Source organism: Paralichthys olivaceus, chromosome 14 (genome assembly GCF_024713975.1).
Source record: "Paralichthys olivaceus isolate ysfri-2021 chromosome 14, ASM2471397v2, whole genome shotgun sequence".
Lineage (NCBI taxonomy): Eukaryota > Metazoa > Chordata > Actinopteri > Pleuronectiformes > Paralichthyidae > Paralichthys > Paralichthys olivaceus.
This window is the reverse complement of record NC_091106.1, coordinates 14,888,602-14,916,541: the sequence shown is the minus strand read 5'-3', so window position 1 is coordinate 14,916,541 and position 27,940 is coordinate 14,888,602. Positions and strand designations below refer to the sequence as shown.

General features: G+C 43.4%; 1 protein-coding gene across 7 annotated transcripts in view; it reads right to left on the bottom strand.

The window, feature by feature from the left end:
* Positions 1–23,843, bottom strand: part of dlg5a (discs, large homolog 5a (Drosophila)) — a 35,100-nt gene extending 11,257 nt beyond the window's left edge. For 3 of the 7 annotated variants that reach the window (XM_069538021.1, XM_069538025.1, XM_069538023.1), the window contains exons 1-16: positions 23,068–23,843; positions 12,297–12,365; positions 10,986–11,187; positions 10,260–10,403; positions 9,041–9,224; positions 7,916–8,175; positions 7,023–7,335; positions 5,482–5,712; positions 5,060–5,244; positions 4,834–4,959; positions 3,866–3,998; positions 3,588–3,715; positions 3,330–3,505; positions 2,984–3,087; positions 1,767–1,859; positions 475–1,527 (exon numbers count right to left, since the gene is read on the bottom strand). In XM_069538021.1, coding sequence (XP_069394122.1) covers positions 475–1,527; positions 1,767–1,859; positions 2,984–3,087; positions 3,330–3,505; positions 3,588–3,715; positions 3,866–3,998; positions 4,834–4,959; positions 5,060–5,244; positions 5,482–5,712; positions 7,023–7,335; positions 7,916–8,175; positions 9,041–9,224; positions 10,260–10,403; positions 10,986–11,187; positions 12,297–12,365; positions 23,068–23,371 — 3,705 coding nt within the window. In that variant the 5' untranslated portion in view covers positions 23,372–23,843. The remainder of the gene's footprint in view (positions 1–474; positions 1,528–1,766; positions 1,860–2,983; positions 3,088–3,329; positions 3,506–3,587; positions 3,716–3,865; positions 3,999–4,833; positions 4,960–5,059; positions 5,245–5,481; positions 5,713–7,022; positions 7,336–7,915; positions 8,176–9,040; positions 9,225–10,259; positions 10,404–10,985; positions 11,188–12,296; positions 12,366–23,067) is intronic. The other 4 variants (XM_069538022.1, XM_069538024.1, XM_069538027.1 and 1 more) reach the window with 4 other exon arrangements.
* Between the last annotated feature and the right edge of the window lie 4,097 nt (positions 23,844–27,940).

Here is a 27,940-nt window from a genome sequence, read left to right as displayed (position 1 = left end):
ACGGTTACCATTTTCCCTGCAGGGGAATACAACAGCATTATGTCTTGGGAGAAATCCTCCACCCTTTGCTCGAGACAAGTATCATATGAGAAAAATGAAAGAGTGAAGAGCCCATAACTGAAAAAAATGAACATCTATCCCCATTGTGCTCTGCTGTGTGCTTCAGCGCCTGCAGAGGTAGCCAGGCAGGGTAGTCAGAGCCTGAGGCACTGACTCAGCTCCTGGGTTCAGTGGCTGTACCAGTGCAGAGACATCAATCACTCAGACATGCTTCCTAAGAGGCAAGTCCCAGAGGCCCAACTCTGGCGGGGCTGTAAATTCTATTACAAAATTGATGCTTTGGCCCTCTGGGATGATTTGAAATGCTGGTCCCATTTCGGATGGGATCTCTTTTATTACAGAACAATTTTAAAGCAGGAAATTTCAGAAGCAATGGACCCACATAAAAACTTTTGCGGTCTTAAATGCACTCACTTGGAAGGTGGGGAAATTGATGGTCTGGGGGGTCATCCTCCGTCGGAGGGCGGGGGCAGATTTAGGGCGCGGCCTTTTCACCTCCGGCTCCTCTCCCCTGGTACGGCCGATGTCCTCGTCACACGACTTCCTCGATGTCAGGACCTTGCCGTCCAGGAAATAGTGGTTCCCGTTCCTGTCTCTTTCCCGCTCGCTCCTCTCTCTGCCCTCTGCCGCTGCCATGGAGATGACAGCCTCTCCCTTTCCATCTGAGGTGATGGTGCAGTCAGAGGCAGAGCTGCTTTGATGTTTGTGTTTGAATTTAAAGGAGTCGCTGCGATTGGGTGGGGTCGGAGGTGTTGGGGTAGGGGTGGATGAGGAGGAGAGCGACTCTGTCTTCGAAGGCTGGGGAGAGTGGGATGCTGCAGCAGCGGCGGCTACTGCTGCAATCTGATTGGCCGCCATGTACTCCATCTTAGAGGAAGGTGTTTCGGGACGTTTGAAAGTGTCTGGGTCGAAGATGGACTTCCTCTGCTTGGGCGATTTGTAGATGGAGAGCTGGGCTGCTGCTGTGACCGGACTGGTGTTATCTGGTGCAACTGACATACCTCCCACCATCATCTTGGGCCATGTGCCCCCGCTGTGCTTCTTCTCCAGGGTCGTCTCCATTGTAATGCAGTCCGAGGCCGAGACAGGGTCAAAGGGCAAGGAGGAAGGCGCCTTTGTGTATGGGCAGCACTCCTGGAAAGCACTGGGCCCGTAGCGGCCAGTGCCCAAGTCAGAGGCAGGTCGGAGGCTAGTGGCGTGGAGGGAACCTGTGGAGAACGGCCTGCTGATGTCGCCGTACACCTCATCAGATTCACCTCTGACCTTCCTCCTCTCCCCGGAGATGCTCCCTGTGCTAGTGCTGCCAACGTCAGGGCAGAAGATGTCAGTCTGCGTCGAGCTGTTGTGTTTGAGGTTGCGACTGTTCCGGGAGTGGACCTCTGACAGGTGCAGGCGCCCATTGGACTTTTCTGATGACTCACGCAGACTCTCAAAGATGTTCTGGCCCGATGTGCTGTGAGGGAAGAACTGCAGGGAGGACAGATGAAGGTATGAGCCACTCAAGACGAACATAGCTACAAATTCATTTTAAAATATTACCCTGGTAAATGAAACCGTTATGCATCAGGCAATTCAGCTGTTACAAATCACACAAATGAAGTTGTAAAACTAAGTAGGGCATGAAAAAGTAGAGAGAAAGCTCTTGAAGATTTTCCGCAGAGGCGAAGAAGGAAAGCAGCTCAGAAAGTGAGATGAGTTTGGCCCACCTTCATGAGAGAGAGGCTCAGAGAGTCCCTGCAGCTCCTCAGCAGAGCCTCGCACTCTGTCACAGATTTGTTATCCAGAGCAATGCCGTTTATCTGGGGAGTAGAGAAAGACACTGGAAATAAGGACAGGTCCTTCAGCGCTTAAGCACGTTAGTCTTTTTGATATTTCTCCAAGCTCCATGAGTGTGTGTCTTGGGTGGCAGTATTATCAAAATAGATGCCCATGCAGGTGACAAATCTCCTGAACATGGCGGTGCCTGGGGGCCTGAGGAGCATCTCTCTCCACTGCAGTGGGGAAACTAAAAGACATTCAGGCCAGAACATTTTCAGTCTGAGGAACCCTCCCGCTGCAATCTGCAAATTTCCATCACAATAGAGACTTGAGATGATTTTCTTTTACAGCAAGTTGAGAGCTATTGAAGTGAGTAATAAATTACGATTAAGAATTATCATTATATAAGTTCAGGGAAGAACTTTAGAGGTTTAAACTGAAACAAGTCTGATACGTTTTAATCGATGAGGCAAGGGAAACACATCTGAGCCATGGAGTTCAGCTTCTGACATTCACCTGCATCCTAAGCAGACAGTAATTAAGCATTTAATCAGTTATACATGAATATAACCTGATACACTAGCGTCATTAACATCCACAGGGGGATGATAAAAAACGATACTCGCCCTCGATTAAGATCTCACTTACCATTACCAATTGTGGTTGCAGCTCAGCCATTATCAGGCGCACCAGTTCTCTGGCTACATGGAGGTAGAGTTGCTCTGCTGCTAAATGATGAGCAGGGATATCTAAGTGCTCTGGGATTTAAAGGTTACGCACAGGTTTCATGCTTAAGTTTAAATTAACAGGGGAGTTAAGATTTCTGCTGCTGCTGGAAGATTAGCATAAGAGACAAGTTCAGTTTTTCAAAGATGGATATGCACAGTTCTATTTCTGACACTCGTCTTAGTATATGTGGGGACAGCTCCATCTAGCCCCGCAGAGCTGCACGTTTTTGAGCACTTAATCAAAAAAGGAGCAGACTTTCCTCCTTCTATACTTCACATGCTCAGACAAATCCCACCTTATCTAGGTTTGGATTGTGGCTAGTGGAATGGATCAAAGAAAGAAGAAAGCCAAAGAAACCAGTTGGAGCTGTAGTGTGGTAGATGTGTGATTTTTTGTGTATTAAAATAAAGATGGTTTCATAGAGGGAGTGACTCACAGCAATCAGTCTGTCACCAACTGTCAGGGAACCTTCCCTGGCTCCAGGGCTGCCCTGGACGATAGCAGTGACGAACACGCCGCTCTCCAGACCAATACCGCAGTCTGAGATACAGAGGAGGAAATGTGGAGGTAAACAAGAAAAAAAGAAGAGCGTCTCATGTTTTGCTGCGTTTGTTACATCGAACACGACGCACCAAAGAAAAAAGCTAACTTCTCTCGTTGCAATGTGAAAGGAATCAATCATCTTTATTTAACTGGTGTTAAAAAACTTTAATATACTTGTTCATATTGATGAAAGAGGCATTATTTATAAGCAGGCTAAGTAATTGAGGACTCTAACTTACCTTTGTGCCCCACAAGGTTGATGTGAACAGGAGTGACCAGCCGTCCTCCCAGAGACTTCCTCCTTCGTACCACCATGTTAATCGATCCCCCACCACTGAGGACAGCCTTCACCACCTGCTTCCTGTCCTTATTGGTCAGGTCTATGTCATTAATCTTCAACAACCAATCATTCACTCTGGAAACACAAGGACAGAGAGTGGTGCCTTTAATAAACCGTACAAAAAGGACGAACGTTACGTACTTGAGGCAGCTCATACCTTAACCTTCCATCTGCGATACTTCCTTTATCCACCCTTGTAACAAATATTCCACAATCTCCTGGTAAATACGGATCATTTACCCCCTCAGTGATATCAAACCCAAGTGCCTTCAAATCCATGTTGTCCTGTAAAAGGCAATAATATAAATGTTAGTGTACTCATTCTATTTGACAAACTTATTCTAAAATGAAGTTTTGGCCGTCTCTGCAGGCCTCTCAGGAGACTGGCGTGCCACCAAATCACTCTCAGTAATAAGAACTGAGCACTGCTCTTACCCTGTCTTTCTCAAACTCCACCACTTCTGTCTCCCACTCCAGGGAGTCTGTGTCGATGGCTGAGTCGTGAGAGCTGTGGGCCATTAGCTGACAGAAACGGGCCTCCTTCTCCAGCTGGCTCTCCATCTTCTCCCTTAACAAAGGAAGACATCACACACAGAGTCAAAGGTCAGTCACTCGGGAAGAGATGAGCAGAGACAACAGAAAGAATCACACACAACCAGTCTGCAGACTAAAAAGATTTTATCAAATGAAAGTGTCCATCATTACAGATGTAGAATCCAGAATGAGAAATTAGTTTGCATCTACAGGGAAGAAGGAACATGAAGAAATGTTTTGACCTCCTTTTTCAAAATCTGGATTAGTTTCAAACTAACTTGAATGTGTCTCGAATGTGCTTACTCACACAAGCTCACACTTTCCATTGTGCAATTTAGGAAATTTATATTGATGAAACCTAAAAGTAGAAAGCACACAATGCTCCACTGTCAGTAAGATGTATGATGTTCCACTGAGGCGTGCCTTCAGGGCAGCAGTGACATTAAAACCCCAATCTTACATTGTTCCTGAGAGAGAGAAACTCTCAATGTCAGAGCACACTGCATACTCAATACAATGTTTGTCATATACTCTTTAGCCAGCAGAGGGAGCTTTTATTGTGCAATATAAAGACATGCATATGCAGGGAGGTTGAAGCAGTGAGAGAAAAAAATATGCATGTGTCCAAAACACTGACACTTTCTGGGATTACACTTTTAATCTGGTCATGTGGAACTGGAGCCAGACAAACAACTGAGCTGCACGAAGCCTCCAAAGAATATCACAGCTTACGCCTTGCCACACACTGAGTACAGCAGCTTATAGAGACAAAGACAGTGGGATACATGGAGCTGGCTGAGGAGAGGCAGCCTTGTTCTGTGCTTCTGCTAAAATGCAGGTGTCATAGTATCGTCATGACGAAAACTCACTTTAGTTCTTTCAGCTCTCGCAGCGCATCGTTTTTCTGTTTCCTCATGTCGTCCAGATTTCGCAGGGCATCAGCCAGGTCGCTGACTGCCCGGTCCCGTTCCCGTCGTAGGTTATCGCACAGAGTCCTGCGGGAAGGAGCGGAGAGAGGTGGTGAGATGATGTGAGGAAAAAAACCTGGATTAAACATTCCAGATCTACGACATTGTGTGTGCCCTTGTGTCTGACCTGATGCTCTCCCTCTCCGCCACTATCTTGTCCCTCTCTTGGAAGGCCCAGTCCCGTCGACATTTGGCCACCTCAGCCTCCTGTGTGGCCTCCTTCAGTTCCTGCGACATGGCCTCGTACTGTTTCCTCAGCATCTCAATCTCCTTATTGGCTCGTTCCATGTCCAGGGTGGCAGAGTCTTGTTTCTGTGAACATTGCGAATATGTGAAAGAGATTATTCATTTAAAAAGCCATATCCATTTGTTGCAACATCCAAAATACTATCAATGAAAACACTGATGGAAACATTAGAAGCATCAAAAGTTGACCCTAACCAGCAACTTCTAAACAAATCAAAACTCATCTTACTCATCGTACTGTGATCCACAAGGTGACATCTCCCTGCATTAAGGTCTTTAACATGTGTGCGCCGTGGTTGTTACCTGTCTGGCCTGATAGTACTCTCGGAGCAACTGATCCCTTTGAATGATGGCCTCCGTCCTCTCTTTGCGAGCCACGTCCCTCTCCTCCCGCACCGTCTCGATGTCCTTGCAGGCCTGGCTCAGCTCCTTCTGGGCCTCGGCCTTGTCCTTCACCTCGTGGCAGTACTTCTCCAGCAGTTCGTTCCTCTCACAGATGGCCCTGTCGCGGTCCACCAGTGACGAGTTCAACTCCTATCGCCAAAAAAAAAAAAAAAGGAATGAGGGCATCTCAACACAGAGAGTCATTGATGTGATGTGTAAAAATTATTTGAGGGCCAGAGTGGAGTGATCCATCACTAGAATCTCTTTCTTCTGTCAACCAGCGTTCAGAAATCTTCCCAAAGGAGGAGTTGAAGTAGAACTATGTTTGTACAGTGTCGGGGTAAAGACGGCCTTTGATGCATTTGATCTTTGGTTTTGTTTTTGAAGGATACAACAGACGTACTAGTGCATTAGCTGTCTGCTGAGTAACTGAGACAGTAAGACTTTCGGAAAGCTGTGATTGATGAGTCATAACTCAAAAATGTCCAGTTTTTGAAAAGACATCACTTTGACCTTTTAAAGATTCAGGCCCACACATCGTCTGCTTTGGCCGTGGTAGTTCTTCTTCAGGTGTGTTTTGATATGCAAGAGCAGACAACCTTGACAAATTTCACATTGTTGGAAAGCTTCATGTCTCATTCAATTTAAGAAAAGTATTTTAGGATCCTCATATCAGAGTTGGTTCATCCTTGTGACTATGGGCTCAAAATGTTCGCCACACAGAAATGTCATAACAGCCTTTGGTTCATTTTCTCTGCATCTCTATTCATCCTTTCTCTTCCTCTTTAACTTCAGTATCTCTGACCCTCATTCTGACTATGTGGGTGTAAATTATAAAGAGTTACCTTTCAGAAGAGACCACGGTTTTAACTGTGATAAAAAGGTTGTGAAAAGTGAAAAGAACTAGTCTGACAATTTGATAAATATATATACTTGCTTTCTTGCTGAGAGTTAGATAATACAACAGGTCTCAAATTCCTGAAACAATCTGCAGTTTTATGGAGTGTTACATGTCATATAATGTCTTTGCCATATCCTGTTCCTGGACTTTATATGGTTGCCTAGCACCTGGGCAAAGGGTCAAAAAAAGTCCAGCTCATAAGCATTTTGGATTAAACAAATAAGATGTAATGTGATCATGTAAAGGAGCCAGTAGGCAGATCTTGTTACCAGAGTGACATTAGCCGTTTCCCTCACCTGCAGTTTTATTGCTTCACAAATCTAAGATAGGCTCAATCAGACTGTATTTGTATACTGACTGTATTTTCCCATATTCACAAATCACATTTGTCTCACAGGGCTTAACAAGGTGCTAAGCTAAAGTCTCCAGATAATTTTTTATAATATTTACAATATTCTTCATCTTCAGCCTCCATTCAGTGTTGGCCTGTAACCACTCTGAATATGAGTGATATATTAACTTGAGTTTTGGACATGCAATCCATTCTTCAGCCTGATACCTGTCTGAGCGCCTCCAGCTCCTCACTGGCCACCACTCTTTCAGAGGAGGTGTTTTTCAGTCGGGCCTCGGCCGCCTCCAGCTCCGTCTGTAACTTGTCCAGCTCTTTGATCACCTGGTCCCTCTCGCTCATGATGAGACGATACTCATTGAAAACTGAGTCCCTCTCCTCCTTGTACTTCTCACAGTCCTTGGCTGATTTAAGCTGCAAGTTCTTATAACGCGTCACCTCCGACTGGAGACGCTCCATCTCCCTCTGAAGCTCCTTGTTCTGGGCCGACGACTTGTTCAGCTCCTGCTGCACTGAGTCGAACCTGGAGGAGCAGAGGAAGATGGTGAGATCTGAAATGTAACATTTTATAAAGATCATCAGGTAAAATAAATGATGTGTACTGGCTGCAGCCTCAGTAGAGGGCCCTCCTTGGGTCATCCTCTGTCTTGCTCGGCTCCTGTCCCTGGCAGTTTCTTCGACCTCATGTCTCTGATATGTATTGGCAGATTGACAATGATTCCAAATCATGTCAAATCAATTGAAATAATCACAGCTATACTCCAATCCATATGTAGAAACATCTCAAAGAGTATCAAGAAAGATTTAAAGCACCAGAGCTAAATGTAAAGTGCCATGAAATATGTTATTTCAGTTTTACCTTTTTAATAGATTTACCAATATTCTGTTTTAGCTCAGTCATTTTGGGGAAGTGAGTGTAGACTGATGAGGGGGATTATTCTTTAATCTAGTTTATTACTTTGTTCAGTATATATTATCTACTGTATATATCATATGATATATGTAGAGAGAGAGACGTGTCTTGCTCTGTGTGTGTGTTTGTGTGTGTGTGTGTGTGTGTGTGTGTGTGTGTGTGTGTGTGTGTACAGGTGAAGCCGTTTCACCTTCTCATTGACGTGGAGTACTGTTGCTGGTAGTGCATGGCTGAATCGCGCTGCTTGAGCAGTGCGTCCATCTGCTTCTGCAGCCGCCGATTCTCCTCCTCCGCCTGCTCCAGGCGACTCAGGTCTGTGTTGTGGTTGGCCACCTTCTCGCTGTAGCGCTTGCTCAGAGCATCGTACTCCTTCTTCACACCCTCCAGCTTGTCCATGGCTGTATCATAGAGTTGGTTTAACACCTCCGATGAGCCCTTCTCTCTCATTACCTGACAAGAACAAGAGGTCACATGATGCATCATTATAGAAAATTTTTGGTAGAGTTCAAAATGTTGTTGGCATCACATGAGATGAATTAAGTCTGTATTTACTGTGCCCCACCTTAACAGCAGATGGCATCAATGTGTCGGCAGGATTCTATTTTTACAGCACAAGCAGATTCAGTGCCATCTTAAACAATGGATTTTCTAAGTGCAAGTACATTTCTAGAAGTGCATTTACGCATTCATGTAAAACTAACCTGACCTGCAAAATTAACAGTCTTCTATGCAGAGTGTGTCCTTCAGACTGCATTACTCATTCTCAATGAGACTGAATGTCTCATTACCACAGGTCTTGCTGATATAGTCTTCCTGATTCCTGGGAGACTTGCTGAGAGCTGTATTGACCCCATTGACACAGCACAACACAGCATATACACTTGAAGCTACATGGTTTGGGTCAGTGTGCCCTTTGCCCGAGCCACAGCCCTTCTGTGTTTGCCCTTTTCAGAAATGCTCTGTGTGCATTTCCCTCTGCTCGGCTGCCCTGTGCTCTTAAGCACTGCAGTATTCCCATGCGTGCTGTATGAGACAGCACTGCACAGAAGTGCAATGTGTCACAGCAGCCTTGTGAAAGAGGTATTTAGTACATAGAAGAAAGCCGCCATTAGTGTGTAATTTATGACTTCAAATCATAAGAGATGAAAATTCCTCTGGGCTTTTAGGAATGCGTGCTGCATAACATAATATATTTTTGTCAAAAAGTAGTCACTTCCTGCCCTTTAAACATCTGGTCAGCTACAGCATAAACTGTGTGTGTGTGTGTGTGTGTGTGTGTGTGTGTGTGTGTGTGTGTGTGTGTGTGTATCTGTACCTGCTGTTGCTGCTGCCGGAGGTCTGCCAACTCTTTCTGGTCTTGACTGTGCAGTCGTTTGAGCTCCTCACAGTTCTGCTGTAGGTGGTTGTGCTCTCGGACAAGTTGAGAGTTGTCTCTCCTGAGTGTCTCCATCTCTTCCTTCAGCTGTGTCTGTTCACTCAGGACGCGGCTGTGCAACATGCTGGAGAGAGGAAATGCACAGGGTCTAATTTGGATCTTTACCCTTGTAGAAACATATGACAACTTTAAATGACTAGACAAGAGCCAGAACGATAAACTGATAATATCGGCTGATATGAGCCTTTCATGACATATCAGTGTTAGTGTTTATGTTGCCAATATGGACAGGAATTTAACAGAATTTAAAAATGCAGAAGAGATGTGCATTAATGTTTATATTCTTAGTTTATTTTCTTGATTCAAGTTTGGTTGTATTTGTGTTTTCTTCTACATTGTTATTTCTAATACGGCTTATTGTTATAATCATATTTCTTGTCATAAAAGCTTAATAACAACATTGTAGGAATTAAAAAGATTCTAATTCAATTAAAATAGGATTCATATGTAAATCAATATATTTGTATCATGACTTTTTACTCCCCAATACTGGTATTGACATTTGCCCCCAAATGGTCAGGCTCTAGCTGAGATTTGCATTTTTTTTTTTTAATGAGGTGTAAAATCTTATGTCAATATTATTTAGTTGCAATTTCAAGGGAAAGTGAACAAAACCTCAATGGTATTTATATATTGTGTAAAATGTCTATATGATTGTTTTATAGGCTAATACACAAGTATTGCCTCAGGTTATGAGCTTCGAGGCTGAATGATTCAATCACATAAATGCCTCCATTTCCAAGCTTTCATGGTTTTGTGCTGTAATTGCCAATTCCCTTTCAATGTGAAACAAGGCTGTAGCTCTTTCAATTAGCTTGATTGTAACACCATGTCAGTATTTGTTACCACTCCAGTAAAACAATGCAATAAAACTTAATTATTTCTACACTGAAAACCAGCAGGTGGCAGCTTACAGGACTTTCACGCTTCAACATTTGGACTTCAATAACGAGTCCCGACAAAAAACTCTACTAGGTGCACTGCACTGAGAAAACATAACACAGGTAACGGTTTAAAACAGCCCGACTGTGTTGAGTTCTGCATTAGCAACTAGAAAAGGAAAAAAGGTACCATGACCGTTAGCAGGAGAAATACTTACTGGTAGAAGTCGGCCTCCTTCACAGCCTCCTCGCACCTCTTGAGTGTTTTGGTGTGCTGGTTTTGGAGTGACTGCAGGTCTGCCATGGCCCTCATGCACTGACTTTTCAGACGCTCATAGTCATGACTGGCTTTGGAATTTGGCCTTAAAGGAGAAAAGCAGCAAGGAATCAATACTTTATCCAGTAGCCTTGCACAGTAATATAGCTCAAGCTCAGATAGGGAGGTTGACCTTCCCGTTATATGAGAATTCATAAGATAGGAATGAAATGTTTGACGAAATATAAACAACATTCTCTTTTGGGGGGGAAGTTTGTACTGATGCAAGCAAAGCAGTCCTTCATCTCATCTGCTGCATATGAAATATAAAACATAAAAACACATTTAACTTAATTAAGCAGCCGCTGTCTGTGCCCTCTCTCTGCAGGGTAAAGTCAACATTATTCAGACAGTAGAGAATTTGCAGATTAAAATATGGCAGCCAGAACTGAGGACACCAACATCACAGTGCCTTTGACAACTAAGAGAGTGTAAACTAAACACTACAACGTCTCAGGGAAACAAATCTCAGGTCTGAGTGTATCGATGGATTTTACGCATTTCATTTTGTGAAAATAACATCTATACCAGACAGTTTCATAGAAATCAGCCAAAAAAGCCAAATAGTCACCAAAGGGAATGAAAATAGTAACAATAGCAACTTGGCAGCTAGGCCGCTATTATGCACCTGCAGTCGTCGAAGGTGGTCCCGGGCGATGCCAACGCCAGGCGCTTGCGGAGCTCATCCCTCTCCCTGGTCACCTGGCGGAGCTGGAACAGGATGGTGTCCAGGTTGTCGCCAGTTGGCCGGTTGTCGTTGATGGCTGGGGGTGGGGAGGACGCTTCACCGTTGACGGGTGAACCTGCAACATTGAGCACATTACCGGCGGCTGGGACCATTGATCAGCCCGCAGTAAAAAAAAGTTTCACTCGTAATCCACATTCAGAAGCTGCATTAACACACATGAGCTTTGCTGCTATTCAGTGGCATGGAAAAATAAAATTGGTACATTGTAATGCAGCCAACAGGACAGAACTTTTTGAAGCATGAAGCTTTGCAATCAACTTAAGCATTAGGAGGGAAAAGAGATCCTGTCCAACAAGCAGTGCAGCAACTGCGTGGCATGAAATTCCTGTTTAATATGCCGGAGGTTGTTCCGTGACAATTTAGCACAAAGATGGTGAAAATGTCATTGGATTTACAAGACTACACCATCTGTAATCTCTGATATGAAATTGAAAGGCAGAAGAAGCAGGATTGAGGTTATGTACTGGTGGTAATTTCTGCATGATTTAAACCAAGATCTCTGGGTATTTGATTAAGTGTGATTGGACTGCCAGGAAACCTTAAGTCTCTGTAAACACGTAATAAGTCCACACTGAAAGACTTCCTTTTTAGAAAAGGAAAAACTTTTTTTTCACCCTTGCTTTATGTAGCTATTACAGGATCTGGCAGCTCAATTCTACCTGTCATGACTGAGATTAAAATTCAGCAGATTGATCCTAACGCAGGGGGATTTGTCATTAAAATAACAAGGTAATTCTCTTTCACTCCTGTACACTTAACTCCATTGCCAAATAGATTCTGACAAAAAATGACACATCATTAATGAGTCATTTTCAGGCTTGTTTTTAACAAAGAACACCCAGGGCAGGAAATCTGAGGATTATGTACATCTTTGGCTCCACATTTGGCCCATTGGATGGTTTATGTAACACAGCTGAGTCATTTGGACTTTTGTCAAAACCAGGGAAACGGAAAAGCTTGGCGAACCTCCTTAAGGGGACATAGGGAGAGTGTTGTTGCCTCAGCGAGGGTTTTAAAGCAAAGGGGGAAAAAAATAAAACACTGACTTCCTGAACTCTGACACCCGGCAGACAATCAGGAATTATGCTAATATTGTAAAACAGTAAACAAGTCACAATGCAGGCGGCCATGACCTGGCATGACACACGCAGCAGAACAGTGCTGTGTGTTTTCTTGGTTCATCTTACATACCGACACTACTGAGGGAGCTGCTGCTTTCTGAGTCAGAGGGCATGGTGGACAGGACGCTGTACGTGGAACCTGCCAGAACACACAGAGAGAGATGGGACACATTCAGACGGACAGATACACTGATTATGTATTTATACACAAACCTGAATTAACCCCACACAGTCATGTAAAGAACAAATATTACAGCAGATATCGGCTTCATATTCCCTGCAGGGTTGTATGACAAATTTGGTGCAGGATTTATACTTGGAATAATAACTTCAACAAGGTTTCCTAGCAGCTCTATATTATCGCTCCAGACCGTCGACGTCGTCGTCATGAAACCTCCTCTCCCTCCTGTGCACTCTGCCTCGCTTTGATGTATAGTCCCTGTATGTTTCTGCTACACAGGCAGAATGTCACGGCTGAAATGGGATTTTCTCTTTTTATGTCAAGCACATGTGGAGTGAAAGAGAGGGAGAGGCTGAAAGAGAGAAAATGAATCTCTATCTGAATAGCTGTACACAACGTTAAGCTGCGGGATATTTCACACAGGCGACCAACGATCCATAGGAGAGGCGACGCAGATCCCCTCCAGATTTTTCAAAAGGAGCAAATGCTAGGTTTACTGGGTTTAAACCTGACTGCACGACTTCAACACATATCCAAACATTGCTGCTGCAAGATCAGCAGAGATTATCAGGAATAAAGTGCAACCAGCACAGTTTACAAAATACTGCCAGTGATAAAACTGAAAAAAACGGGAAAGGACACAAAGGAGCTGCTGATTGAAGCCATTTTAAAACAATGTCGAGGCATTTGAAAGATTTCTTTTTTTATGTGATTTTCAAAAATAGTAATTGATACATTTAAATCTGTAATTTAGAATTATTGTCATTGTTGATTTGTCTGTGGATTATTTCCTCGAAATATTTTTTGCAGACCGTCATTCAAAACCAAAAGTATTTCACATAAAATATTACAAACTGAAAAATATGTTAGTATCACAGGTGGGAAAATTGGCTTGTAGTCAGGTACACAAGATAAAAGCTCATAAAACAGTACAAAAATAATAATACGTGAATGATAGTGCAGATATTTTAGCAGAATGTCTCCTAATATAAGAAACAAAGCAACACCACTTACTGACCTATGAATAATAAAATATTACTAAAAATAATTAATTATCATATGTGTGCTGATTCATTTTCTACTTCTGTACACTGAAAAATGAGAGAAAATTTTAATCTCCACAACACAACACAATGAGGTTCTGTAATATTAATCTAATGTGATAAATGCAGACCAAACACACAGAGCAGGAGAATGTTCACTTGCTCCTAAGCAGCAGTCAACGGATTGACGCCAACTGTTCTCGATCTCCATCTCTGTCCATGCCTCCCCACTGGGTTTTGCTGCAGCTCTGGCTCCAGCCCCCAATGTGTGACAAGGCCAAGCCTAATTAACTATGAGCTCTGTGTGACTGAGCCACTCCATCTTAGGCCCTGCAGACAGAGGAGAGGAGGGCAAGAGGAAGGCACAGAGCAGAGGAGGACAGATGAAAGCAGATAGCCTAACTAAGTCGCAAAAGAGATAAGGAGGGAGGGTGTTTAAGAGACAAAGAGGGAGGGAAGTAAGATGAGACTGGAAAAAAAAGAGAGAGGGGCAGGACAGAAAGGCTTTTAATCTGTTCTGACATTCCCTGATGCTCAACACTTCTAGTCTGCGAAGTGCTCTGAGCACATAGTTTTGATTTCATATTGTTCCATCAGACAAGATGAGAACAGCTGCACAGCATTAGTACCCTACAATCAACACAGCTATGCAAATGACTCTTGCTCATTTCCATAGCTGCACTGAAAAGCAACAACTGACTTCTTGAACCCAGCATCTGACTGACGAGGTCTCATAGTAAAAGACGTGAACCACGGAGCGCTTTATTCCAGTTCAGCTGGAACATAACTCATTTTTAAAATACCGTACAGTCAGTACAGCTCTGTGCCAGAAAAAAGTCTAAACATGGAACTTCTTGAATGTTGTATTATGTGATTTGGACACCAAAACACTCTGATAAATTAAAATCCCAGTAATCTCTACCGCTGAGGACACGCGCCAATCACCAGAGAGCTATAACTCCCCCAACGAGGCACTACTGGGACAGTCCAATATCTCACAATCTGACTTGGCAACAACGGCAAACATGTGCACCGAAATCCTCATATTCAAATCAGTGTAATGAGCTGATGAGTTAACCCTGTGAGCGTAGCAACAGATGCAGTATAGATTGCAGATACGAGGTAGCTATCTGGCGGTCGATGGGTCATCGGCATTAGCCTTTTCCAACAGGCTTTTAATCATCGATGGCAATTAGCAGCCGCAGAGTCAGTGAGGCTGATCATTTGTAAACATGGACGCTGCATCAATCAAACAGGCCGCCATTAGTGCAGCATAGATCTGGTGGTATACAGTTGCAAAATACACTTTTTTCTGCCCTAACAAAGGACAGAGCAGAACTTAGAAATCAGTTGCAAATACAATAGCACTCTCTAGAGCTCATACCTCTGCCAAGGTCCAACAGTGGCCTTAAATTCAATCAAGCTGTACCCAATTCCACTCACTCCTATACACATTTTTTATAAACATTGGTAAATCTGCCAAAAAGGCATTTGACCCCTTTCCCACTGCCAGTAGAGGAGCCTGTCTGTTTTTCCCCCACAGTGCATCATGTTCAATGTCACAAACAAACTGAAAACTGAGGTGCTCTCTCACCTTGCTCTTGGAAAATTAGCACCTTTACACAGGTGTGATGTTTCCACCACTGCCGATCAGAGCCGAAGCCAATTCAAACCCACAGAGTAATTTGACCTGGGAGTGAATGTCAATTTAATCCAGTCCCATTGCGGACAAGAGCAAGATGTTGGTGAGTTTTTTGACCAATGGAAAAGGGGCAATCTATATCAGTCCCCTAAATATGGATGTTTTTTTCAGTAAGATGCATGAATTATTCCCTGTGAGAATGTCAAAAATGCCCCATGTTTAAAACAGTGAAAACAATATTTCCTAGGTCTGCCCATGTCTCCAGATCACTGCCAAAAAGTAATGAGTTCTTACTTGACCCATGTCCCATCCTTCTACCAATTTATGTGGAAATCTGTTCAGTATTTTTTTTGCATAAGCCTGCAGAAAAACAAACAAATAAACCAACAAACCAAAAAAACAAAAACAGGCAGAGGGAAAAAAACCTAATTGGTGGATATGTCAGACTTATGATCATCCACAATAACCTCGATACATTTACAGTTGTATGCATGATGACAGATTTCATCCGGAGCCATTAGATATGCTAATAAGGAGTGAGCATCTGTTAGTGACTTCCATCACGGGAAACACTGAAGGTGAGAGATATTCCAATGGGGGACCTGAGGCGACAGCGAGAAAGGCGTGCCACAGTGATCTAAATAGGTCAGGGGAGTACGCGCCCCACCTAAGGGCTTTTAATCCCCACCTCCTTTTTCCTCCACTCTGCCTTCCCTCACAAGCAATGTGCTCCACCACCAACAGTCGCTTCAGACAACCAGATTATGTTCTCCAGCACGCAAAGCAAGATGACATGTTGCCATGGTGAAGCTAGATGAGAGGAATAGTAAATTCTGCAGCGTGGTAAAAAAGAAGGAGCATGAGAGTTGGGAGGCTGATGGAGGAGAGCCTCATCAAACACAATTGCAAAGTCTGGCTTCCACCATCGGGTGAGACTAAATTATTCATCAGCTCCATAAAGTGTCTCCCAAAAAAATAACACACGTATAAATATAATCGCGATTGGCTTGTTGGTGCTGCCTCAAACTCTGTTAACTGGAGCATGCTGACAGGCCTTGAAATTATGAATTCAAAGCAGCCCAGGCGTCTGTCCTGTTCCTAAGAACACCACAGACAATATTTTCAGGGCCACTTGGTAAAAAAGCAGCATTAACATTACAAAAATAATATTGGGTGCTTTTCTTTATTAGCCCCTGTCAGCTCTTCTCACCGTCAGAGAGCAACAGCGAATAAAAAAAAATAAATAAAGGTTGCACTTGCGAAAAGGCACAGTTTAAATATTCTTTGTGCTCCTTCTCCTTTTGTGTCCTCGGGTCCACAGTCATTAAAACTACAGAAGCGCAAATAACAGCATCGCTAATAATACGGTTGAAACCTTCTGCCCACTAATTTTACAGCATGTTTAAGTGAGGATGAAGGATGTGTCAGCATTAAGCCAGCAAGCAGAAAGCAGTTTTTTTACCTCTCTGGCATCCTAGACCTCTAAATCCCGGCTGTGGTTCAGCTGCCTGTATTGAGGATGTAGTTTGACTTAGTGATGTTGTGACCCCACCTACTCTGTCTTCATCCTGGATACTAATCCAAAACACACTATATTTACTTAATACTCACAGTTTTTCAGTTTAATATATCTGCTTGTGTCACACAGTGTAAGTGTTTGGTGTTTATCTTGTAATATGAAGCTGTTACTACACATCACATCTCAACTGTGAAGACGTTCAAAGACCAACACAAGTCTTAAGCCTTGTGCAAATATTTAATCATTTCAACTTTAACATTTTTAAAGATGGTTTCCCTTGTCCAGCTCTCCTGCACTCTGGGACTTCCAGTAAGCTGTGAAGTGGGCCCAACTTCTGGGGAGGCAATGACACGAAAGGCCAAGATTCTGGGCAATGAGCCAGTGAAGCCTCGCTGCCGGGTAAAGGATTGATCATCTGATTTAAGGGGTCTACACGAAATATAAACAAGAAGACATCTAACATGATGACTTCATCAGCAGGATTACTCAACCGCACGCACATCGCCTGACTCACTGCTCTGGCCTTTGGTCAAACCCACCCACCTTTGGTACTCATTGGTCCATGCCTGTCCTGTAGCATGTCTCAAAATAAGATCTGTTATCGGAATACAAACCCATCTACCTCATATGCAGCAACATAGTCATTTTGGATTTGTGTAACAACCCTGGGAAATGAAGTGTAAAAACAAGGAGACATGTAGAAGATAACCGAAGCGTCCCTTAGCCCTCAGTTCAGCCGACCTGTTAGAACTGCTGAGCAGTACCAAAGTCCCAAAAGTCCCAAACAGCTTATTATCAGCAAGACATAATAGCTTCTATCTTTGCAAAGAGCTCTAGCTCAGCATAAATGAGACATCATTTCTTTATGAACAGCTTTCCTGCGCCAAGGTTTGGGTCAAAAACAAAAAGGTGAAAGATGCCTGCGAAATGTCCTCCTAATGTTCGACTACACTACACTGCACAAACAAACATAAGCCAAAACACTGCCAAAAGCCTGTCTGTGTGGAATAAACCCACTGGTGGAATTTGGGTAATCTTTGTGACATTCCTTTCATGTTTAATCACAAAGGAGACGACGCTGATTCAGAGAGCGTTTTCGTTGTGTGCAAAAGACATTTAGTTATTTAACTGCACTATAATATTTTAAAAGGTCAACAAGAGCATTGGAGAAAAGTAGATCCAGATCTCTCTTACAACTCTTCACCCCATTCATCAATAATGCACTTATTCACTTATTGTGAGCAAACAAGAGCAAACACAATGAACATTATTTTTTTTCGAACGCTGATATTTCCTCATAATGTTGAGCAGCGTGTTTGTGTGTGTGTGTGAGTCAGATTATCAAGGCTCCAACCATGAATCTGAGACCATTTGTCATTTTTAGCTCTAGACTGAGGGAAATTTTCTGAATCCTCCAAGACTCTTATAAACATCTGGATGTAAAAATATTTCATCTGGTTCACAGTAAAAAGATTCTCAAATGTGTTACCCTGAATTTAGATTCTTTGTCCAATCCAGGTCGCCATCAAGCTGCAACTCTGTTGTGATGCTGAATCAGAGGTGCAACTTGGGAAATAGATTAAAAAAATAAAGCTTTTATTGTGCCGGTATTTTCAATCCAGATAGTTAAATGGATTATACTGCTTTAATGATTTCCCAACTGAGTGTGGGTTGGTTCCATCTCCATCTGATTGGATACGGCACGAGCCACAAGCGGAGGAGTTAATGAAGCTCCTCCACTGTGAAGTCTACAGTATTTGATCGGTATCACAGGCTGCTCATCGGTACATCCACCACTCAACACTGGAGGCTCAGGTGCTGGTCTCAGCTCCTCCACCACCTTCCCCTCCTCATCCACATCCTCCTTTTTGACTTCCTCCTCCACCAGATGTGAGTCGTTTTGTGTTTGGAGTTTTCCTATTGCAGAGCAGCCATATCTGACTGGTTCCTGTTAAGTGACTTCTGTAACTCTGCCAGATACTAATTATGGTTGTTGCAATACCAGGCTTTTATTGTGTCATGATGCTGCTCCGTCCTCTCATGAATGGCAGTATCTGACTTGCTCTCAAGAGTTACCTCTGAATGCAGCAGTGTTTTCTGCATCTCCATGGCCGTGAGCTGAAACTCTTCTGTTTAACAAACCGAGCTCCAGATTTTTTTCCCACAGCCTCCTTCTGCCATCTTCTTGTCAGCAACAATAGCATTGTCTTGCTTCCCACCTCAAGCATCGTGTTAAACATTTCTTTCCCATTCTCTCTGGTTCTTTGCTTCTCCTCATTCTCCTTCTCCCTCAGCTTGTCTTCGGATTGCGAGGCTGTGGAACGTTTTTAGGCGGTTCAATTTCTGTGTGAAAAACACTTCACTAATTGTACTTTTTTGTGCAAAAACAGGCAACCTGCTGATTTTCTGGATGTTCGTCCTACATAAACCCACAGTTTACCTGAATCTGCTCTGTGATCTTTGTTGTGAGTAATCCTTTGTTCTTGTTCCTGTAAGTGGAGGCTCAAAATGTAATAATCATCATGTCTACCATTTGTTGGTAAACAGGTAACTTTTGACCTGGGGTCATGTGCCAGAGACTGGACAATAAATTTCAACTGTAGCCAGGACAGATGCAAAGTTAGAGCATTACAGAGATGGAGGTCAGTCAAGGGTGGAAAAGAAAGTAAGGACATCGTGATGGGAGGAGGAGGGGGGTAGAGAGAAAATACTGCAGAACAAAGCGAGCAAAATAAGCCTGTTAGAGGTGGGGGTGGGGTGGTGGTAATACAAGGAAAGATGCTGTTTATTTCCATGACCTAATAGCACTGGTAAACATTTAGATGGCGGCATTTCCTCTACCTCGTGGGGTAATGAGAAAGCAGAGGAACATGTGTAAAATGGTAATGAAGTACTCTTTCACGGTACAGCCTCCTGGCTGTGGTTCACACATTCAGTGTGGATAAACCTGCCATCAGATATTAATGCTCACAAATATCCCACTGAACAATGCAAAATGTGAATATATTAAAATTACAGATACATAAGAAATCCAAGAAATTGTCAGATTTGAGGAAGTTAAATCTGCTAGTATTGGCATTCTTGGATGATAAATACCTTAAATTATGAAAGGATTGAAAAATAAATGGCTACTGTGGACATTTCAAATGTCATTCTTTTTTGTCCCTTTGTATTAAACGCTGAAAACAATAAAGTCTGATTGGTTTCTGGTGATCAATCGATTGTTCCAGCACCAACACAACAGCGTGCTATAGGCTCGCTTAAATCACAGCAGCACAGAGACAGCTTGACCTGTCTCGATTGAAGCCTGCATCGCTGATCGTACCGAGACACCGCAATGTAATAAAACTTGCACCGACATCTCATAATATGTGATCTACTCAAACGTCATCACTCACACCTAAGCAGAAACATCGGCTAACAGCAGACAAATCGATGGCTTCCTCTACAGAGCAGGAAGGGAATCAAGTTGGACTGTGGTACAAAGAAAAAAAAAAGTGGTGACGTGACAGAGACTGGGGTGACAGTGAGCATCGCTGAGTGACGGAGAGCGGCACAGGAAGAAAGGTGCAGCTCACAGGAGATATTCAAGAGCAGCGGTCGTGACAAGAGCGTTGGGGTCATAACTCATTCTGTCTGTCCGCTGTGGTTTATAGAGTGGGACAGAAACTGGTTGACAAAGAGAAGGGCACCCCCCCCACCCTTTCAACAACACACACACTGGCCTATGTCCTGGGCTGCTGTACACAGAGCAAGCTGCTGACTGGGCACTTTGGGCGCCTGCTCAACTTCTCAACAAAAGGCTTGTTGTCTACCTCTCTCTTGCACCCTCTTTTTATCACCCTCTTCTGTCTGTCTGGCGAGTACCTCCCTTTAAGTGTGCGGAAAAACAAAACCACTCAATGCAGGGGGGAGAAGATTATAATAAATCTAGGAAAAGAGAAAGAAAAGTTTTTTTAAAAATGGAAGGAGGGGGGGGGTAAAAGGACAATAAAGATTGGGAATGACAAACCAAAACGAGGAGAAACTAAGGCAAACAGAAGGAGGAGGACAGTGGACGCTGCAGCCTGTCAGTGAGAATTGTGTTGTCCTCCTCTCAGAGCGCATTTAAATCACTGTCACAGACCCTTGAGTTGAAAAGAGTGGGGGGATGTGCAGGTGTCTACCACTCTGTACCTTCAGGTGGAAGATGCAGCTCAAGGAGTGGAAACAATCTGAGGCATGAAATCAGCTTGATTGTAGCCACTTGGATTTATGAAATGACTTCAGTTGCGTTTGACAGTTTGCTCTGCAGCATTAATACTATGAAACTTCACATACTCTGTATTTGAGAGAATCTTCTGCTCTGCAATTTAATCACAGATTTTGTAAGAAGCCAAAGTCGCCCTGGCACATGGGTGAACAAAACCAGCTAAATAATGAATAATTTGCGTGTTTCTTTTACAGCAAATGTGCAGGAGTTTGCCAGCAAAATAATAATAATAATTTACTGAGCCCAAGCTTAAACAACGGAGCATTTGTCCGTGGTCTTTTTTCTCCTTTGATGTGAGGATGTTTATTTGGGGTTTGGTTGATTTCATATGTGTGCGTGTATGAAGGCTCAGCTGGCAAAGGAGGCAAATCTGAGAACAAGAGCAGGCAGGCAGCATGAGAGGGGGACGAGTCGAGAGCAGGTTGCCATCAGTGAGACTCATCACACACACGCACACACATATTCACGCTTTTCACACACCCTGCGTCATTCACAGAAACACACCATAGAGGGCTCTGAAGATTTCATCCCTGCGTGCTCTTTTCTACCAGCCTCTTTGCCTTAGAGGTACTCTGTAAGCAGCTTGTCTTCGCTCTCTCTCACAGGTGTGGTTAAAACACTGTATTCACATCAGACAAATCACTACGCTTAAGATAATAAAGGCACATGTGGGGGGAAAAAAAACAACCCGCAACACGTTAAGTCGAAACAGAGGGAGCCAAGAGCGTGGCGGCTAATACAGAGGAGTGTGGAGGCATGATAAAGCGTGTCTCACAGAGAGAGTTTACACCAGAGAGAGGAGAGGAGAGCAGGGGCCTAATCCTCTGTTGAATAACCACAGGCTGACTAGCCAGACTCACTGTGGGTATACTCGCTCTCTCTGGCACAGTGCAGGTCAACGCCGAGGCCCAGTGCTGTGTACGGTCTGTGGAGGTGTGTGAGGGAAAGAGGACCAACACAGGAGTCCAGTTTTGCTGCAACTCTGAGACTGTTAATAGTGCAACAAGAACACTCAATACAAGGAAGTAATAAGCCTAAGGGGGTATTAATGATCCCGTCAGCAGAGGAGTGAGACACCACCTTTGAACATTGGCTGCTAAGGTCTGCTTGCTACTCGTAGACAGAGACAAGCTACAACTTGGCAGCTGTAAATTATGGAGCACATTGTGTATTTAGACACTTGTTTTGGGAGAAAAGCTTCAGCTATGTCAAAGTGACATTGGAGATGGTTTTACACATGGAATAAGCCGAGGAAAACCATTACTCTGCATCTCCTCCCCACGATGAGAGGATCTCTCAAGGCTCATCCTGCATTCAGGCCCTCGGGGCATGACGCTGGTTGTGAGTAAGCCACTGGCTTCAGTCACTCAGACGAAGCAAAACAAGCAAAACTAGACAAGGCTTTTACACTTGGTTGCCTTTTGTCTCTGTGCAACAACACAACCCCAAAACCAACTGAAGTGGGGGCAGTTGCTGCGAGGAGAGAAAGCACCAAGCAAAAATGTGTAAAATGAATAAACTGTGATTAAATCTGCATCTGTTGGGAAATCAATGTGGTTCTCTCTCTCTGCAAATGGGGAAGGCGATCTGATCCACACAACATGTTTCACGTGAGCATGCATGAGCAGGCTGCACGCACACACACCCATGTACAGGTCGATGTGGACCCATATGTCAGTGGTACACCCGTTGTCATGGAAACAAGTCAGGCTACCTAATGTACCTTAACCATATCATGGCACTGACAACAAATTGGAGTTAATGTTGGAGATGAATGGATATATCTTGTGTTTTTTCTCTAAAACCCATAACTATCACAAACGTGGATGTGTGTTGCAGTGACTGGGAGGGTCTTTCAGTGCAGAGTAATGACAGAATAGTCCTTGGCTGAATTAATCACAAGCTGTGCATGAGATCTGCAGGCCACTGAGAACATGCAGACTGGTGCACCATGTACTGCACATGAAACCGGGCCCATAGTGTTGCACTCACTGAGTTCTGGTTGCAACTGTGTTTATAGATCATAATAAAAAGAAATCGGTGCTCCGTGCATGCTGTTGTGCATCCATTCACACACGGTCTTCTTGCACCAGACCACCCAGATTGCACTGAGGCTACACGCTGCAGCTGATCCACTGGTGTTTCTGGGTTCAAGTGAAAGCCTGATCTTGGGGGTTGGGGTTGTGTTATGTCTCGGCTCTTACCGGTGGAGTGGTCCACGGGTCCGCCGCCGTTGCTGCCGAACAGGGCAGCGTACAGGTCAGGGTATGCCTTCTCCAGGGCCACACACAGGTCGAGGAAATGGTCGCTCTCCTTGTTCACCAGCATCTTCAGGAGGTGGTCCACTTTCTCGGCGCTGGACGAGCAGTTCTGCTCCAGCTCGAACCTGTCGAGTTGGCTCAAGGTGCCGGACACGATGAGCAGCTCGATCAGTCGGTCCGCGTCGGTGATGGACTCCAGCAAGTTCTGGTGGCACTGGTCGAGCAACTCTTTGTGCTTTGGCTCCATTGCTGCCCCGCTATAGTTCCGTAGCTCCCCTCCCCACCCACCCACCCCCAGCTAACCCCGGACGGACCGAGTGGATGCGATATCCTCGCCGATCAAAAGTACCGAGCGATTTCTGAAGTCAACTTATCGCGGCTGGCAGAAGTTCGCCGGAGCCGCCGCGGCGTCAGGCTGCACGGGAGATCAATTTCTGTAGCATATTGAAAAAGGCACAAGGAGCCATATTTGTTGCCCAGGGCTGTTGACTGCACTAAACAGCGATACATGTTCCCATCTTACTCGTGTGCGGCGGTTCAGGTCGGTTTTCGCTTCCCCTCGCCGCGCGCCTCCACCGGACACATTTCGCTCCCCTCCGGTGTCATTCAATCCGCCCTGCGTCGCCTCTGGTGCGGGGAAAACTCACGTAACTCCGCCGCTGGTCCTCACTCACACTGGCTCCTCCGCCATGTCTGAGCGATTCAGCAGCTGCTGCCCGCTGTCAATCAACGCTCCGCTCCGTGACCGTATAAGGAGAAAAGGGGCGCGGTCCTCGCACAGGATACACCCCTTTCTTCAATGGGCGTACACATGTAGTACGTCGAAAATCCCTGACGTAAAAAAAAAAAAAAGAAAAAACTGAGAATGGAGAGAATCTGCATGAAACAGTGGAGAAATGTAGAGGTGAAGATGGGTAAACAAACACCTGAGGTTCAGAGAGGAGGAGAGAGAATACACGATGCACTTCCTGTTACTGCAGAGGTCACTTTACAAATATAGATTTTCCATGCACAACATGATGAGTATATAATGATAAGATGTAATACTAATAATAACAATAAAGATTTAATAACGCTTGCTCAATCCCAACCAACAGATTCATTTATAACAATATTATACTCGTACATCAATTTATCCATGTAGACAATGGATAGTGCTGTTGATGCCGTCATATTCCAAAATTTGTTGGATTTCTGATTATAATTTATTTTTATCTTTGAAAATCACTTTACAATAAACCAAATATTCATGATTATTCTTTCCATCCTATAATATTTATTTCTATCCTATAATTGTTCAATGTAATTTAGCTGACTTACTATTTAGCTAATTATCAAAAGCGACTTCCAGTAAGTGCATTTAACCATGAGGGTACAAACCCAGAACAGCAAGAATCATGTTATATGATATGAATAATAAACTTGAACACGTAAAAGTAGTAAAATGACAATCAAAATAAGTGAACAAGTACAATAAAAGGTGAAAGGAAAATAATAAAATCACAGTAAAATCACAATATTATATGTATATTAGCTTCGTAAAAGCTAATGTACTTGCTTTTTGTAAATAACAGTATAGCTACTGTAGGGTCTGAATACTTTTTGCACCACTGGTGTTTCCCAGTGTAAATTCCATCACTGCTATGCAACTTTTCATATCATCATGGCGATTTGAGGAAATGTATTAATGTCGTAAAAATACTGTCAGCCAAAAATTGTGAAAGTGATATACCTTTAATTTTTTCATTTATTTTTTTTATACTTTTTTTAACCAGAGAGGTGATACAAGTCCTCTGGGAGAAATTAGTTTTGTATGTGTAAATACAAGCAGGGACAGACTGAAACACAGCAAACAGACCAAAGCACATAACAGATATTATGAAATACCTCATCATAAAGTTTTTTAATTAAAACGCAGACACATAACATCAGCAGAACCTAATCAATCACCATCTTCACTTACTACATTGGTTATATCACTCGGCCAAAAATTGCAAACGCAGTGATAATAAAAATATGAGTATTTTATTCAGGGCCTGCATAATACTGCTGTTGTAGCCACAGGCTTATTTGCACCACATTTCTATATCTAAGCTCCAACACTGCAACCAATTTCAGAATGCATTTTATCTTTGTGTTGGATAAGTGTAATGGAAAACTTGCATATGAACTTTACTTGAACTCTTTCCTATGTCTGATCAATGCTCGTGTGCTGTGTTCAACAATAACTCATATAGAAACACAACTGTGCTCGCATAAGAGGAGCTGTCTGGCGTATGTGCAGACGGACAATTCGAAACTAGAGAGACACCTTTTACATTTTTACCCTTAACTATCCAATGCCATGACTGTTGATATGCACTTGGCAGATGTAACCTCAGAGTTCATGTCCTTTCTTGATGATGATCCTCTTGTTGACCCTGATCTGGACAGTAGCAAACTTCTTCTTTCATGCAGAAGTAAGAGTAGACATCTTCCTGTTTCAACTAGACTACAGGTGGGATCAGTTTTTAATGCTATTAATCAGAAACAGTTGTCTCTTATGTTTCCTGTTTACCTGACTGTATAAAACCTTCTTCTTTCCCTATTCAGAGTTGTTTCACTCTGAGCATTCATGCTGAGTGTGAAACCCTGTGCAGAGCTTTCTATTAAATGACCTAAAGACAACTCCGGTCTGAGAAACTCTTTATTTCACTTCTCAAGATACATTTCCACCACATAAGATATAAGAGGGAAGGGACAAATGGAAGAAAAAAAATGTGTATTTCAAATGAAATGTGTATTTAAGTAGGATTTGTGGAATACGCTATGACGATGATGAATGCACTCGGCTGCCGGTCTACAGCCGAATAAAGATTGTTGGTACAGAGGCAAGCGTCTGCAGGCATACCTCTCAAACCGTGACCTTATTCATGCATGCACTGAATCTCATTGTGACATCTACAACTCCCTCTCTTTTCCTCCCCTCTTTTTTCATGTCTCTCTGCCATGCTGGCTCCATAGCTTGTGCAACCATGTGCTATCTCCTTTAGATGAAATATTAATTAGAATTCATTCATATCAAAGGGAAGAGGGTCCCCACTGCTGACAGACTGGACGGCCGTGTCTGAACTCTGCTTCTGAGGACATGCACTTGAACAGAGGAGACAACCTGATGCTTTTTTGTCTTGGGGGTATGAATTGATTTATTATTTAGACAACAGGGGTTGTGTTTTTAGCTGTGTGGTGATAATTATATATATAATTATCATTAAACAGATTTGTTTTGCAGACAGCCTGGATCAGGGTTGATAATAGCTTTATCTTTTATTGAAGAGACTGTCAACAAGCCTATCCATCTTTTATTGTGGGCAAATAGTCTCAAAGTGAGAATTTTGTGCATTTTTTATTGAATGACTGAAAATAGAGCAAGGTAATGGAAATCCTGTCTGTGCTAAGGGTGGAAAAACACTTGCTTTATTATCCACTCACTTTTAACATGCTTTTATTTACTGCAACTATGCATAATTTATTCTCAGCAACAGTTTATCTATCTTCATCCCTGTGAGAATGCACAAGGGTAAATGGTGTTGAATGGACACATCGGGTAGCTGTGTCTCAGAAAGTAGAGCGGGTTGTCCACTAAAAAGAAGTTTGGTGGTTTAATTCAATTAAGTGTCCTTGGGCAAAATACAGAGTACTGCACTGTAAGACTGGACTATAAAGACAAGAAAGGTGCTATATAAATGTAAACCATTTACATCTGAGCTAAAGGAGGCAGCAACATGTTAGAAGGAAAAACCTTTGTTGGTGTCTAGATGTTTTAAAGTAAATATCATAATCACAATATCTCGACACCCCAAGGTGCAGTGAGATCATTCCCGAATGATTAGATCACTTATAATAGACATTAAGGTAATTCATGGTTTTTAATTAACAGTGGATTACACAGCCTTCAGTTGCTGGACGCCTGCTGCTGCTGCTGATGATATCAAAACTACGATGCTGGCAGATGCCTACTGAAATACTTTAAAATTTCCTTGTGAAATCAACCTAATGATGTCTAAATGATCTCCTCAAAACCCATCTAATCGCACCTAATCTTCATTAAGATTCTAGTTGTTGTAATCTAAACATCGATCTGAGGGCCCCCGAGCTTTCTCTGCCATTTCTAGTCAATTCTAACACGACGTGATCAAAACTGATTCCTCCAGCATGGCTGTGTTCCCTGAGCGTCCCCCAGGCCCCTGATAGCACTGCAGACATGCTAGATTTGTTTAATGTGTCCAAGGCAGCTTTATGGATGCCATCAATTCCACCCCCCCACCCCCCTCGCCTCACTTCACAGAGTTATTGATCGTAGTGCAGTTAACTTTCTCTCCTACACACACACACACACTGTAGTCAGCCGAGTCCAGAGCCACATCTCACCAGTGAGTGTTCAGCAGCAAACAGAACTTAATTAGGCATGAAGAGCGTCATGTGCAGCCACACGTACTGGCCTCACACACCGAGAGCAAAGAGGGATGGTGTATTTGTATTGAGTGAGTAAACGGCTGCAGATTGAAGAACCACCAGTTGGTTTTGGTTCTAAATGGGACACTTCAACATATTCAGTGCAGAATCGTGTGGCCAAGTTTAATATGAACTGTGACCATGATGATTGATGCGATCATAATAATTCTCGTGAACTTATGAACCGCTTGTTGAAATTCACACTCCTGGTGTCGCTCTTTGGTTCGACACAAGGACTTCACTGCATTCTAGTGGCAAGCTGATTCTACTACAGATGCAATAGAAACGTGTTGGATTGTGAAGCCGAGCACTGATCACAGGG